At 42.2% G+C, this 15,903-nt stretch overlaps 1 protein-coding gene across 1 annotated transcript in view; it reads right to left on the reverse strand.

Moving 5' to 3' along the window:
* LOC126396256 (receptor-type tyrosine-protein phosphatase F-like) overlaps window positions 1-15,903 on the reverse strand; it is a 706,276-nt gene that overhangs the window by 317,988 nt on the left and 372,385 nt on the right. The window contains exon 12 of the mRNA XM_050054194.1: window positions 10,074-10,218. Within this exon, the coding sequence (XP_049910151.1) occupies window positions 10,074-10,218 (145 nt within the window). The remainder of the gene's footprint in view (window positions 1-10,073; window positions 10,219-15,903) is intronic.

A 15,903-nucleotide genomic window follows, 5' to 3' on the forward strand; every position in this document is an offset into this window, starting at 1 on the left:
TCCTCCACTCTGGCTGATGGTGCAGGCTGGAGTTGTCACCCGTTAGGTGATTATATTTGTTTGGCTAGTTTGTTGATATCTAATCTAGCAGCTAGGCGCCGCCATGTTGAATCTCAAAATCTCACAGTGGTCTCGCGGTCTCACGCTGCCATCCGGTCACTCTCCCTCACTCTACCTCCCCTTTCTTTAATATTACTTATTACAGTTATTAATGGGATTACCATGATTATTAGGATTACTATTGCTTTTTTTTTTTTTTTGTCTTTGTTTAACAAGACAGGAATGAGGACTCCAGTAAGAAAAGAGGAGGGGGGCTATGCATATACGTGAATGACAACTGGTGCACTAATAGCAGGATTATTGCAAACCATTGCTCCCCTTACCTAGAAGCATTGTCAGTCCTCTATAGACCTTTTTATCTACCACGAGAGATAACTTCAGTGACTGTTACTGCTGTCTATATCCTTCCCAGTGCTAATGTTAGCAGTGCTCTCTCATTTGCTAACCATGGTAAATGATCAATAATGGAGACAACCAGAGGGGGTTCACATCATTGCAGGGGACTTTAATCGTGCGTGCTTGAAAACTGTGCTGCCTAGCTTTATCCAGCATGTGAACTGTGCAACCAGAGGAGATAACATCTTAGACCGAGTGTATTCAAACATCAAGGGCGCTTACAAAGCTGTTCCTCTTCCTCACCTTGGTCAGTCAGATCACCTATCCCTGCTTCTGGCACCAGCATACACCCCCCTCCGAAAGAAAACCAGACCATGCACAAAACTCATTACTCACTTTCTCTACTATGGATGCAGCCTGGTCCTACTTCAAGTCGACCTTTGGCCAGATCATCAATAAACATGCCCCACTCATAAAATTACGGATCAAGGATCGCTGCAGTCCCTGGTTTTCCCGAGATTTGGCTGCATTAATCCGCCAGAAGAACACCTTATGGCGGAAAGCCCGTTCCTCCAAGTCTCCTACTGATTGGCTTGCCTTTCGGCAATGTAGAAACAAATGCACTCAAGCCATCAGAAAAGCCAAAGTCACTCACTTCCTGGACAAATTTGCATCCTGCGGCTCTGACGCCAAGACATTCTGGAAAACAGTCAAATCCATGGAAAATAAGCTCCCCCCCCCCATTTTCCCAGCGCAATGACTTTTGGTGACTCTGTCACTGATAAGTCCCATATGGCCTCACTTCTCAACCAACACTTTGTCAATTCAGCTCACATCTCTTCTGTCAAACCCCCCACTGCTGCTTCATCACATTCACCTACGTCTTCCAGCTCTGGGACCTTCTCCTTTAGACCCATCCTGGCCTCGGAAGTCTTAGAGGAGCTCACTAAGCTGGACTCTAACAAGTTGGCAGGCTCCGATGGGCTTGATCCCATGTTTTTAAAAGTTGCTGCTCCCGTCATTGCTGTCCCCATCTCACGGCTATTCAACATGTCTCTAGAGCTGTCTGTCTTTCCTCCAGACTGGAAATCTGCACTGGTTTTCCCGCTCTTTAAAGGTGGCTCTGGCTCTGATCCCAACTGTTACAGACCTATTTCCATCCTGCCCTGCTTGGCCAAGGTCTTAGAAAAATTGGTTCACAAACAGCTCAGTCACTTCATGGCCTCAAACAACATCCTGTCCGACCTGCAGTCTGGGTTCCGGCCAGGCCATGGGTGTACTACAGCCACTCTGAAGGTCCTGGATGACATTATCACTTCCCTGGACTCTAAGCAGATCTGCGTTGCTGCCTTCATTGATCTTACTAAGGCCTTTGATTCCATCATCCATTCCAGCATTGGTCTGTCATCACACTCCTGTAATTGGTTCGCCAGCTACCTAAACAATCGAGTCCAGCAAGTTAAGACTGAAAACATCCTGTCTGACTCTCTCACCATCACTAAAGGGGTGCCTCAAGGCTCTATCCTAGGCCCAACGCTGTTCTCTATCTACATTAATGATGTAGCCAAGAATGCCGGCAACTCCAAGATCCACCTATATGCCGATGACACCATCTTATACTCAGTGGGCCCTTCTCTTCATTCTGCAGCAGCCACACTACAGCATAGTCTCTCTTCTATTGAGCAGCATTTCCACAGCCTTCATCTTCTCCTCAACACTAAGAAAACAAAATGTATCATTTTTGACCGGAAACATGACTCCACCACTGCCCCTAAAATCCTCTGTGCCGACGGCTCTGAACTCGAGTTTGTGACCTGTTACAAATACCTTGGCCTTTGGTTGGACTCGTCCCTCTCCTTCACCACCCACATTAAGCACTTACAGTCAAAAGTTAAAGCTCGTTTGAGCTTTCTATATCGCAACAAGGCCACCTTCACCCGTTCAGCCAGACACACACTTGTCAAAATGTCCATCCTGCCCATATTTGACTTTGGCGACACCATCTACAGGATGGCATCTCACTCTACCCTCAGTAAATTGGACCCTCTCCACCACTCTGCCATCCGTTTTGCCACAGGTGCACATTTTAGTACTCACCACTGTGACTTATACAACCTAGTAGACTGGACATCCCTCCACACCAGACGACTCCGCCATTGGCTTCAGCTCATTTACAAAACCATACTTGGTATGACACCTCCCTACCTCTCCTCCCTCCTGCACCTCTCCCACTCTGCCCTCAATTTAAGGTCCAGTAAACTCATTAAACTCTCCATCCCCAAAGCCCGCACAGTCTTTGGACGCAACACTTTCCGCTTTGCTGCAGCTAATGACTGGAACACCATTCAAAACACCCTCAAACTTACCGTCCTCACATCACTCACAGTCTTTAAACAAAATTTGCAACAAATTATAGTTGACTCTTGCACCTGTTGAGTAGGCCTACTTGTCATGTTTGTACTGTTTTTCACCTTTATTGTATTGTATTTATTAATTGTTTATTAATTGTTTATTGTGTATTTTATATAACTTTATTTTTTATTTTTAGCATCCACTCCCCCTCTCCCTCCAGAGAGCCTTTGCTCTTTGGTTCAGGCTGCATTTGTAAATAAGAATTTGTTCTTAATTGCTTGCCTGGGTAAATAAAGGTTAAATAAAAATAAAATAAATAAATTACAACCTGGCCTGACAACGCTCTCTCTCAACTCCAAGACTGTTTTCACCTGACGAATTGGGACTTATTTTCATCAAATGATATGGGGGAACACACAGAGACTGTTTTATTGTACATCAAGCATTGTGTGGACACAGTTACTGTCAAGAGACACATCGAGTCCTATTCCAATCCGAAACCATGGATATCCGCAGAAGTCAAAAGACTGTTGAAAAAGCGTGACTCTGCATTCCGATCAGGAGACAAGCAGCAGTACAGCCAGGCAAGGGCTGAACTAAAGAGAGGCATCAAGAAAGCAAAGGAAAAATACAAAAAGAGGGTGGAGGGATATCTCGCTGATAACAACACGCGCAGAATGTGGCAGGGGGTAAAACACATCACAAACTACAAGGGCAGCTCCAACAACACTGTTAGCACAGACGCCTCATTAGCAGAGGAGCTGAACAGCTTCTTTGCCTGGTTTGAGGTTAAGAGAACTGCTACGGCCCTGCCTTTGCCTCTGCCACCACCACCTTCCTCCATCAACACCAACACCAATACCAACATCCATCCTCCCACTGTACAGGAACATGAGGTGAGGCGGGTACTGAGATCAATTAACCGTAGGAAAGCTGCTGGACCGGACCTGATACCGAGCAAGGCATTTCAAGCCTGTGCTTATCAGCTTTTCACTGTGATCTTCAACACCTCCCTATCACAGAACATCATACCTCCCTGCCTCAAATCTGCCATCATTGTCCCTGTGCCTAAAAAGTCAGCCCCTGCAGATGACCTGAACAACTACAGACCTGTGGCACTAACACCAGTCATAATGAAGTGCTTTGAGAGACTTGTCTCTCAGCTCATCAAAAACTGTCTACCACCCTCCTTTCATCCTAACCAGCATGCTTATCGGCCAAACAGGTCCATGGAAGATGCAGTTTCCATGGCAACACATGCTGCACTGAACCACCTGGAACCACGGAACAGCTATGTGCGGATGCTGTTTATTGATTACAGCTCCGCCTTCAACACCATCCTCCCAGACATTCTGGCCACCAAGCTGCTCCACCTGGGCCTCCCCCCTTCCATCTGCATGTGGATTACTGACTTCCTTACCAACAGGACTCAAACGGTCAGACTTGGCACACATCTCTCCTCCTCCATCACTCTCAGCACTGGCGCTCCCCAAGGTTGTGTGCTGAGTCCACTACTGTATTCTCTGTACACTCATGACTGCACCCCCACTCACTCAACTAACACAATCATCAAATTCGCGGATGATACTGTTGTGATTGGGCTCATGTCAGGAGACGAGGAGACCAACTAGACAAGGTTCAGCGGCTGTCGAAGTGGTGCAGCACAAACAACCTGGAGCTAAACATCACCAAGACAAAAGAGTTTGTTCTGGACTTCAGGAAAAAGCACAGGAGAGAAACTACACCACTGAGGATCAATGGAGCTTGTGTCAAGCAGGTTCACTCCATCAAGTACCTGGGGCTCCACATGTCCGACACACTCTCCTGGAACATCAACACCACTGCAACAATCAAAAAGGCACAGCAACGTCTCTATTTCCTCAGGCTGCTACGTAGGAACAACTTGGACAAAAAGCTGCTGGTAGCTTTTTACCGTTCAGCCATTGAAAGCACTCTCACATATAACATAACAGTGTGGTATGCAGGCAGCACAGCAGCAGAGAAAAAATCTCTGCAGAGAGTGACCCGCACAGCAGAACAAATCATTGGCTGCTCACTGCCGTCCCTCAGCAGCATAGCCACTTCTCGCTTCATCAAGAGAGCCTCGAACATTACAAAAGACTCCACACAACCTGGACATTACCTGTTTCAGCTGCTGCCATTAGGCAGATGCTACAGACCCATCCAAACACACACATCCAGATTCAGAAACAGTTTTTTCCCACAGGCCATCACTGAACTGAACTCTCAATAACACTGACTCTGCACATTACACTGGACTCATTACTCGGTGCATTTACTCGTTTTGCACTGCTGTTTTGCACACTAGCACTTGCATTTGAATCACAGGCAGGCCATGATTGCCCTATATGGACTTGTTTTTTAATGTTTTTTTTATATGTGCATGTAAGATGTTGGATGATGTCTTTTGGTAGCCTTTGTGTTTTATTTTGTATGAGTGAGGGGAGTGGATGGAGGATTGATTGCTGCTTATGTTGTCTTTGGTAGCCTTTTGTGTTTATATTGTATGAGTGATGAGAGTGGATGGAGGATTGACTGTTGCATATGTTTTTGCACCATACGGAGTTGCTTCTCCAATTTCATTGTATCAAGCATACAATGACAATAAAGGTTTCTATTCTATTCACTTTGACCTGTTGTCTTGGCTCCCCCTTGCCGTTGCATGTTTGTTATACCCCATCAGTCTCTAGTTCTAAGACCAGTTGCTGTTTGTGGATGTTGGAACACTGGGCTAGGAGTTGTTTCCTTTGTCAGTGTAGATGTTGGGTTTCGAAGCATCCATATATCCCACATCCTCTGCAAATAACCCTGCCACTGGAGTTACTTGTGTAGTAACCGTATAGACGTACAGCACCCACTATTTTTCTATCCTCAATTTCTCTCAACCAATCATCAGTCACAGAGCAGTAGCTGTGGAATGCCCCTCTCTGTATGCATGATGAAAATCAGTGATTAAATTATTTCTAGAAAAATATCTTTTAATCTGTTCATACACAGTACCTTCCAGTATTTTACTCAACACAGGTAATAAACTTATGGGGCAACTGTTTTGTCCTGAGAATTACAATTTCCTATTTTTTTGGCAGAGGAATGATTTTAGTAGTTTTCCATTCTTGCGGGCATATGCCTTTAATAAAACTCTGGTTTATGATATGACAAATAGCTGGAGAAGTTAAATTAGCAACCAGTTGAAGGAGCTTATTATCAAGGCTGTCAACACCAACTGGTTTATTTTTACAAGTTCTTAACATATTTTCTACCTGACGTATACTTACACCGTCAAACTTATATTTGTATTGATTTCCTTTCATAATTTGATACTTTATTAATAAATGAGATACCTGATTAACTGTTTTTGGCATAGCAATCCCTAAAGTAACTATTTTATTAATTAAATAATTATTGAGATGATTTGCAATACCTATGATTTGGTGAGGAATTGCCTGTCTGATTCTAAAAATGATGGCTTGGGTTTGCTCTTTCTGAAAATTAAATCATTTAATGTGTTTCATATTTTTTTTACTATTATGTTTTTTATATTATTTATCCTATGTGCATAATATACTTTCTTTTTCTTCCTATTTAGCTTAATAACAAAGTTTCTTAGTTTACAATGTAATTGCCAGTCTTATTTAAAACCAGGCATGTTTGCTATTAATTTGGTTGATCGCATTGTATCATGTGCTGCTTCAGCTCCTCATCTAACCATGGTGTTCTTACATTTTAATGGAGCATGTTTTCCAACCACTGGCATAAAGGGTTCACCTAATTCCACCAGTGCCTCTTCCGTATTTTTCTGATAACACATTTGACTAACTCAGATTTTTCCTATCTTTAACAGATTTCTCCTGATTAAACTTTTTATAAAGTCTTTTAAAAATAACTCTTGGTCCAGGCTTAGGTAGCCTACTTTTGTTTTCCTCACAACCACAACCAATAGATTATGGTCACTACAACCTATAGGTATAGAAACTACTTTAGAGGATAGCTCAGCTCCATTAGTGAGAGTGTGGTTAAGTAGAGCTTTGAGTACCATCACTTTTTTTGCCATATTCTCGTTGATTTTTTTAACTACTTGAGACAGCCCACTTGAGACAGCCCACATGCATCAGCTACAGTTTGAAGCCTGACTTTCAAGGAACAGCTGTTTGAGTTCCAATCTATATTCAAGTCCCTTAAAAGGTAAATTTCACAATTGAACTCACATGCTTTTTCTAATATTTTATATCAAGATACACAATATTTGTACTAGGTGGTCTATTACAGCAACCTGTCAACATTGGCTTCACATGTGGCAAATACACTTGCAGCCATAGAATTTCAACCTCAGGTGGCATCAGATACCATCTAATTGTAAGTGGTTAGGTGTAGGTGACTCTGAATATAAAAAAAGCAACCCCACCCCCAAACGCACTCCTGTCATTCCTGAAAATGTTATACCCTTGTATTGTTAGTGCTGCATTATTGAATGAATAATTGAGATGTGTTTCAGATATTGCTAAAATGTGTAAGTTGTCAGAAAACAAAACCCCGTTATATCCGTTAACTTATTCCTAATACTGCAAATGTTTATGTGCGCTATCTTTAGACGATTATTAGGTTAATCAATGTACTTTGTCATTAAGTAAGCTTGTAAATACTTTGCTTTTCATCAATCAATGCTTGCAAGCCTGAGTAAGCTGACCTCTATATTTATTATCCTAGTCAATTTTTATTATTAAATTTGGGTTAAATGTAGATAGACATTAATTGACTTTATAATTTCAACCCTAATGAATAACTACCATTCTCAGCCATCTCGCTTCTTTAAAGAAGGAAATACCACTGCGTAAGCTTCAATTTGATGGGTCCCTTCTAGAAATTAAATTAAACCTGCGCACATGTACTGAAGAACTAAAAATAGCCTATAACAAAATGTAGAACAGAATAACCACATTTTAACAAAATATAAATAGGCCAATAACTGACTTGATTTTGAATAGGAATCACTTTACCCCATATTTCGACAGTCATTGTCTTTTTCTTGACTTAAGGATTGTTATCTTTGTCCCAGCCTGTCCCTTTTTCACTGCCCATCTTAAGCCACGGTTGAAGTGGGTTTAATCATGTTGAAGTAAGACTCTGCACCCTCATGATCCTTGAAAAATTAAGTTTCTACACTGACAGTGATGATTAGGGTGGTCAGATGTATTACTCCGTGTTTAATTCCTGCTGTGCGTAATTTTGCTTTGATCTCCTAAAACTGGGCCCTTCTCCATGCCTCTGCAGTTATCAGGTCAGGGAAGATCCTCACCTTCACTCCATGAAAGTTCATCACACCCTTCTTCCTCCTTCCTCTATTTTTAAAAGAGCTTCCTTATGGCAGGTGTTCTGCTCTCTCCTTCAAATCTTTGCTCTCTTTTTGGAGGAATTTGTTGGGTCTCTCCAGTGAGATGATCCATTCCTCCATAGTGGACATAGCCTGCTCAACCTCCATGAGTGTCATGCATTCATTTAGGTCTGCTTCCATGTTGTTTAGTTAAGGCTGCTGTTTGTCAACAGCCACATTAATCTCTTCTCTAATAATGGAGCAGATGAGATTTGACTTTTCACAATGTCACTTGTCTTTTGCACACTTACTTTCCATTGTTCCAGTGTGTCTCTCAGGTGAGTCCTCCAGGTTGTGGCACTGATCTTTCGATTTCGTTCTTGTTTTGTATGGCATAACCTTTCGGTACACTCAATTCACTATTTATACTTCCTTGCCATCAATTTATAACCCAACCATATTTAATTGGCTTAATGCATACTATCCAAAGTTTGTGGGAGCTCAGCATTCCTTGTTCTTACTCCTGGTGTCCGGACATGACGTGTACCTTAACTCTCCAGACTCAGGACGTTCTGCGTGCCTTGAACATTCACCGCCTTAATTTTTAATTTTATATACTTTATTAATCACCGAGGGGAAATTTAATTTTTCACTCTGTTGTCAATTATACACAGGTCTGAACACACACATGCACAAACTGGACCTATACATGCACTAAGTGGAGAGATGTCAGAGTGGGCTGCCAATGAGCAGTTAGGGGGTTCGGTGCCTTGCTCGGTAGTGCCCAGGAGGTGAACTGGCACCTCTCCAGCTACCAGTCCACGCTCCATATTTTGGTCCGGACAGGGACTTGAACAGGCGACCCTCTGGTTCCCAACCCAAGTCCCTATGGACTGAGCTACTGCCGCCCAGATGCTAGTTCAGCTGCTCCCTGCCAGACATGCCATAGGAGGCAATGTGGAATACACAGTCCACAACAGCGATATATATGATACTTTATAATTCCCTCTCCAATATCTATTTTACAGTGCTGTGAAAACATCAACACATTTCATTCAAACAGCTGGATTTATTCAAGTTTCTCACCAAAAGCTACATTTTGCAAGATTATATTGAACACATCATGAGAATTTTTTAAGTTATCTTCGCCCACTACTAATTTTTACTGAATAGAGCCTGAATGCTTCACAGTGTAAATCAATACAACCTCTGTGAGCTGTTCATTTTGGCCACCGGCTGTTTAGAGGTAACAATAACTAGCTCTCCTCTCATCCACTCCTCTCAGTAGTGTAGTGGTAGTTGAGGAGGCCCCATAGAGCTTTTGTCGTTTTGACATGATAACGATACAGTGTGTTTTGGAGTTAACGTGACGTTGGATAACTCGCCCATCTTCCCCAGAGAACAGGTAAAGTGTTACAAGCTGGGGTGGGAGGGCGGGGGCGGCAGGAACCCATAAAAAAGGCCTCACTATTATTTTGTAGGCTTTGCTAGTTATGCTGTTGTGGTGTTATGTAATATTTCAAAATAATAGTAGTAATGGTATTCATAAAAAAATAGTAAAAGATAAACATTTTGATTTTTGTTTTCCTTCTCCCATTTGTGGCGCCCCCTATGGATGACAGCACCCCTAGCATTTGCCTATACTGGCTATGCCGCAGGCCGGCACTGCATTACATTATTTTAAGTAACAAATGTATCTACTTTAAGCATAACCATAATCTCTCTTCTAAATCTAACCAAATAGTTTTGTTGCCTAAACCTAACAAAGTAGTCTTGGTGCAACTGCAACTATTTCACAATGTTAATCACATGTTTAACACAGCAGCTGTTATCAGTCATATACAACCTATTATGTTGTTTAGGTATGACACCACAAGGGGCACTATTTTAGGAAACATTCTTGTGGGTTGTATTGCAAGGTAGGATAAATGACTTCTGTGGTCATATGGGTTGGAGGGCTAGTTGGAAAATGACAATAGAAGGCTATAATACTTACTGGACTGGGCAGTCCTGGCCTCGACAGGCTGAGTATAGACTCCTACACCCATCTCAGATTTTGCTGCCAGGGAAAATACGTAGAATGTATCTGGCTTTAGACCATCAACTGCATAGGAGCCTGCTGGGTCGAAAGTGACATGATGCTGTGGAAAGATAAAAAACATGAGATCATAATGGCCACAGTACATACACACAGGGACCTACTTTCAATGAAAAGTGTCCTGAGATAACTTTTGTTTTGATTTAGCACTATATGAATAAAAATGACTTACAAATGACCTCCCTGTTAACTATTGTATACACCGATTGGCTGTTATGATCTGAGGTTTCACTGATGGTCCCAGAATTCAGTACAAAATCAATGCAATGAACTTACGAAAGTCTTCTCAAGTCAAGTCAGTTTTATTTACATAGCCCAGTACTGCGAATCTCAAAATTGCCTCAAGGTGCTTTACAATCTGTACAGCATACAGGACCCTCTGTCCTTAGATCCTCAATTCAAATAAGGAAAACTCAAAAACCTCAAGAAGAGCAACTGAGGAGACATTTTCTGTGTACAGAATTACCTCAATAGTAATGATCAAACAATTAAAATGACGATATGTTTCCATAGAATGTGTCCTCATGTGCTTCCCTGAGATAAATCTAATTAAAGCTGCAAGCAGCGTTGGGCAGGACCTCGGACTCACGCCATTTCGGCCTCCAGCTCACGTAGACAGATTTAGACAAAAGCTGTAGATAATTTTAGACCCCTCTGCACTCTAGCTCACAGCTGACAATTTCTCCACATTTGCTCATGTTACTTTCAGAAGCACTAGCTCATTTAGGTCAGGGGTGTCAGCGCGTGATTTGTATGTCTCGATGAGACGAACAAGCCAGTTTTGGTTTGATCTTTGTACAACATTCCAACGGGCCGTAGTGGCCATTTTAGTGTGTCTAGGTGCCAATTTTGGTGAGTTTTTGGGCATGTTTAGGGGGTCAAATTTTGTTTTTTTTGCACACCAAAACTACTGTCATGCAGTAGGTGCCCTTTTTTCCTTTTTGCCCCTGCCCTTCAAACATCCTGAGCCTGTCACTGAGAGGGAGAGACACGCTGTGTGAGACCAGGCAGATGGAGATGGCTTTAAAATGTCTCAAACTCCTCCCTTTTATTCCCAAACCATGGGTCTAATCGTCAATCTGTGCATACCAGCAGAGAGATACACTCGCCCCAAATGCAGACATATAGGTTTTTATGTTTGTGGAGTCAAAAATGTAATCTTAGTTGCAAGTTTAAGATGTCTAGCTCACAGCTGATAATTTCTCCACATTTGCTCATGTTAATTTCAGAGGCACTAGCTCATTTCCTGTTGGATTTAGGTCAGGGGTGTCAGTACGTGATTTGTAGGTCTTGATGAGACGAACAAGCCAGTTTTGGTTTGATCTTTCTACAACATTCCTGTGGGCCGCAGCGGCCATTTTAGTGTGTCTAGGTGGCACAAAGATTGTCAGGAGGTTTTGTGTCACGTCACCTTTAAGAGGGCATAAAATGTCTGTCTTCCTGTTGGGTTTACGGCATGGGTCCAAGAGGATTTTTTGTGCGTCTTGGCATGTTCTATAAGCCCCCAAATTTTCATGCATGTAGGTCAAACTCACAGGCGGGGCTTGAGGCATGAAATGTTCTAGGGGGCGTTATGTCGCCATTTGGCCCCGTCCACATACAACACTGCCAAAATATAAATGAATGAATGAAATTTTATTTTTGAATGAATGAAATTTTATTTTCGTGTCTGGCTGCCCAAGACAGCCCATCCCTCATGGGAATATTCAGTTACATTTTAAACAAAACATTTTCCAGTGCCATCACGCCAACATAGAACAGTAAACATGACATATACGCAAGCTGCAAATAACGATCAATAAAAATAAATAAAACAAAATAAAAAGGACAATCTTTAGAGCCACAACCTATCTGTGTGCATAAGTTGCTTGCTTCCTTATGTTCCACGCTTTATGGATATGATTGGATATTGCAAATATATGATTATCAAATAACCATTTCATTATTTGGTTATCCTGAGACAGACCTACATGTGTTGATACTTTGTCAAAGAGTCTTTCTCTTAGGTCATCGTAGAATGGACAATACAGCAGAAAGTGAGTTTCATTCTCTACTTCACCGAGCTCACAGTAGTGACATAATCTTTGACCTTCCTCAGTTCTACTGTAGCATCCTTTCTCAATATGTAGCGGTAATATCCCAAAGCGAAACTGAGCACACAGAGATCATTGGCTCATAGATAAATCATACATATCTTTCACAGTCATACACTTCTTTAAACAAACAATATGTGAGTAATTTTGGTTTATGATTAATTTCATGCAGCCAATTACTTTTCTATTTTGTCATAGCAAAGTCTTTAAACATCCCCACATCCGCTCTCTGTCTGTGGCTATAGAGATGTTGAAGCCCATGCTCCTGAAGCAGATCATACATCTCTGACGCCCATTCTCCTTCCACTGAGAGATCCCACATGAAAATCTTCCTCGCCATTCTATCATCTGGTAGATCAAGCATTCTATTCCACAAGTTCATCATATTTACCTTCCACCTGACTTCACACGGTACCCATCCCATGTCACCGTTAACGGCAGATATAGGGACAAATTTATGGACACCTAGAAAGTATCTTTGTGCACTATTGTGCACACTTACACTTTTATTATAGTATCTAAACCCCCACACTCCAGAGGAGTAGTCCAGAAAAAGACAGACACATGCCTGACACTGATGTGAGATCTGTACCAAATCTGAAGTTGATTGGATAAAATCTGTAGGAGGAGTTCATTAAAATACAAGGTGTGGAAATCACAAAATCAGTGCCAGAATGGAAAGTTTAAATCAAAATGGCCGACTTCCTGTTTGGAGTAGACCATTGGCGGTAGAGACTTTTTTTTTTTTTTGCGTCTGGGCAACTTACACATATGTACAAATTTTCATCTTCTTACTCCAAAAAAACCCCTATGGGGAGAGGTTTTTGAAAATTTCAAGGGGGCGCTATAGGGGCATTTTGTCCCTCCCCATGGGCAACGCCTCAATCAGATGTAAGAGCCTGCCATTCTTGACCTGTGTATCAATTTTCATGAGGAAGTGATGTCGCTGAAGTCATTAAAAAGCCAAACGTATTTGGTGGCAAGGGCAGCGCCATAGCGTCATCAACGTCTTATGGGTTTTTTGACGAAGTTTGAGGTGGATGTGATCAACTTCGTAGGAGATATTACTCAAAGTGTAAAACATGACATGGACAGACCAAGGTTTGAAGTCGATCGGATGAAATCTCTAGGACTAGTTCGTTCATTTAGGACCCGTGGAAATGGCCAAAAATGCACCAAAATTGCACAGTAAATTCAAAATGGCCGACTTCCTGTTGGGTTTAGAGCATGCCTCCAAGAGGCTTTTTTGTACGTCTCGGAGGGTTACATAAGCCTGCCAAGTTTCATACATGCAGGTTAAACTAGCTTCAGGGGCTGTTTCCTCAAACTTTTGTAAGGGAAGCTACTGAGCCATTTTTTGGAAAACGCGCACAAGACCCTTAAAATATCAAATTTTTCACCAGGTCTGATATATCTGCAAAATTTCATGAGTTTTGGGATATGTTAAGCCTCCCAAAAAGGCAATTCATTGGGGTTAAGAATAATAATAATAATTAAAGCTGCAAGCAGCGATGAACGGGCCCTCGCACCTTCACGCAACTCGGGGGGGCTGGAAGGACGCCTTCTGGCGCGTCAGTTCATTTCTGTCAAAGTTAGACGCCGCATGCATGAGTGACTCTGCATATCCTTGATACAGTGCTGGAATGACATATTTAACATTTTGTATCACTTCCTCTTTCCACTAGAGGGAGTTGGAAAACGCACTCATGTTTTTATACATCAAATATACACCACAGCATGAAACTTTCAGATAAATCGAAAGTAAAGTGTTTGATGAGACATACTTCCTGTTGCCACTAGGTGGCACTATGAGTATCAGGAAATATAGTAATGAAAATTTGTTCAGGGCAGGACTAATATGAATCATGTGAAGTTTGGTGGAGATTGGACCATTCATGCCAGAGCTACAGCAATTTCGTTTTTCATGGCGAGACCTCAAAATTCAACTCTCGGCAGCAGGTGGCCGTTCAACATTGGGCAAATCCTGTGATAACTTTTGGTCACAACGTAGTCACGCTTACATACACCAAGTTTGGAGCCAATCTGATTAAATCTGTAGGACAAGTTCGTTAATTTACAAGCCCTGGAAATGGGCAAAAACGCACAAAAGTGGCACAAGTAAATTCAAAATGGTGGACTTTCTGTTGGGTTTGGAGCATGGCTCCAACAGACTTTTTTGTACGTGATAGAGTGTTACAGGTGCCTACCAGGTTTCATACATGCAGGTCAAACCAGCTTTGGGGGCTGCTTAATTGAAATATTCTAGGGGGCGCTGTTGAGCCATCTTGGTGCATCAAAGCACAAAAATCACATCAGACAACAGGACTTGTGACCTGTGATGTGTATGCCACGTTTGGTGAGTTTTCAAGCATCCCTTGTCCCTTCAAAACAACATCGTGTTTGATGGCGAACAAGGTGGCGCCACGGTGACAGTGTTTGATGAAGACTAAAAAGCTTCATTTTTAAGCATCATCAAGGTCTAAGGACTTAGACCAGCAAGTTTGAGGTGGGTCTGCTTAACCTGCTAGAAGCGGGACATCAAAGAATGTATAAAGTAGCTTTCTGTTGCCAGAAGGTGGCGCTATATCGGTTATTCAAAATTCCTCTGTAGATGTGTTCAGGGCTGGACTGTCATCATATGTGTGAAGTTTTGGCAAGATATTCCCACGTGGAGTCAAGTTACAGCAACGTGTATCATCACGGTGAAACATCAAAGTTCGCCGCCAGGCCGTGGCCACGCCCTTCGACGAAAACTCACTCGCCGCCAGGCCGTGGCCACGCCCTTCGACGAAAACTCACAGTTTCAACAATAAAGCATCATCAACGTCTTATGACTTTTTTCACCAAGTTTGAAGTGGATCTGGTCAAGTCTGTAAGAGATGTACATTAAAGTCTAAAACATGACATTTCCCATTTCCAGTAGGGGGCGCTATGTTTATCTCTAATTATTGACATGTAGATGTGTTCAGGGTGGGACTGTCATCAATCCTGTGAAGTTTGGCCAAAATTGGACCATGTATGCTGGAGTCATAAACTACTTCCTGTTTAGTGGCGAGACCCCTAACTTTGACGCCATCCCACGGTCACACGTATTGACGAAAACTCAAGCTTTTGATAACTTTTCATCTTCAAGGTCTTGGGATGGGACAGACCAAGGTTTGAAGTCAAGCGGATGAAATCTCTAGGACTAGTTCGTTTATTTATGACCACTGGAAATGGCCAAAAATGCACCAAAATTGCACGGTACATTCAAAATGGCTGACTTCCTGTTGGGTTTAGAGCATGCCTCCAAGAGGCTTTTTTGTACGTCTCTGGGCGTTACATAAGCCTGCAGAGTTTCATACATGTAGGTTAAACTAGCTTCAGGGGCTGTTTCCTCAAACTTTTGTAGGGGGCGCTACTGAGCCATTTTTTGGAACCCATACACGAGACCCTTAAAATATCAAATTTTTCACCAGTTCTGAGATGTGTGCAAAGTTTCATGAGTTTTCGGGTATGTTAAGCCTCCCAAAAAGGCAATTCATTTGGAGGAATAATAATAATAATAATAATAAAAAATCCTTGCATTTCAATAGGGTCCTCGCACCGCTAGGTGCTCGGGCCCTAAAAATCCTTGCATTTCAATAGGGTCCTCG

Source organism: Epinephelus moara, chromosome 10, assembly GCF_006386435.1.
Source record: "Epinephelus moara isolate mb chromosome 10, YSFRI_EMoa_1.0, whole genome shotgun sequence".
Classification (NCBI taxonomy): Eukaryota; Metazoa; Chordata; class Actinopteri; order Perciformes; family Serranidae; genus Epinephelus; species Epinephelus moara.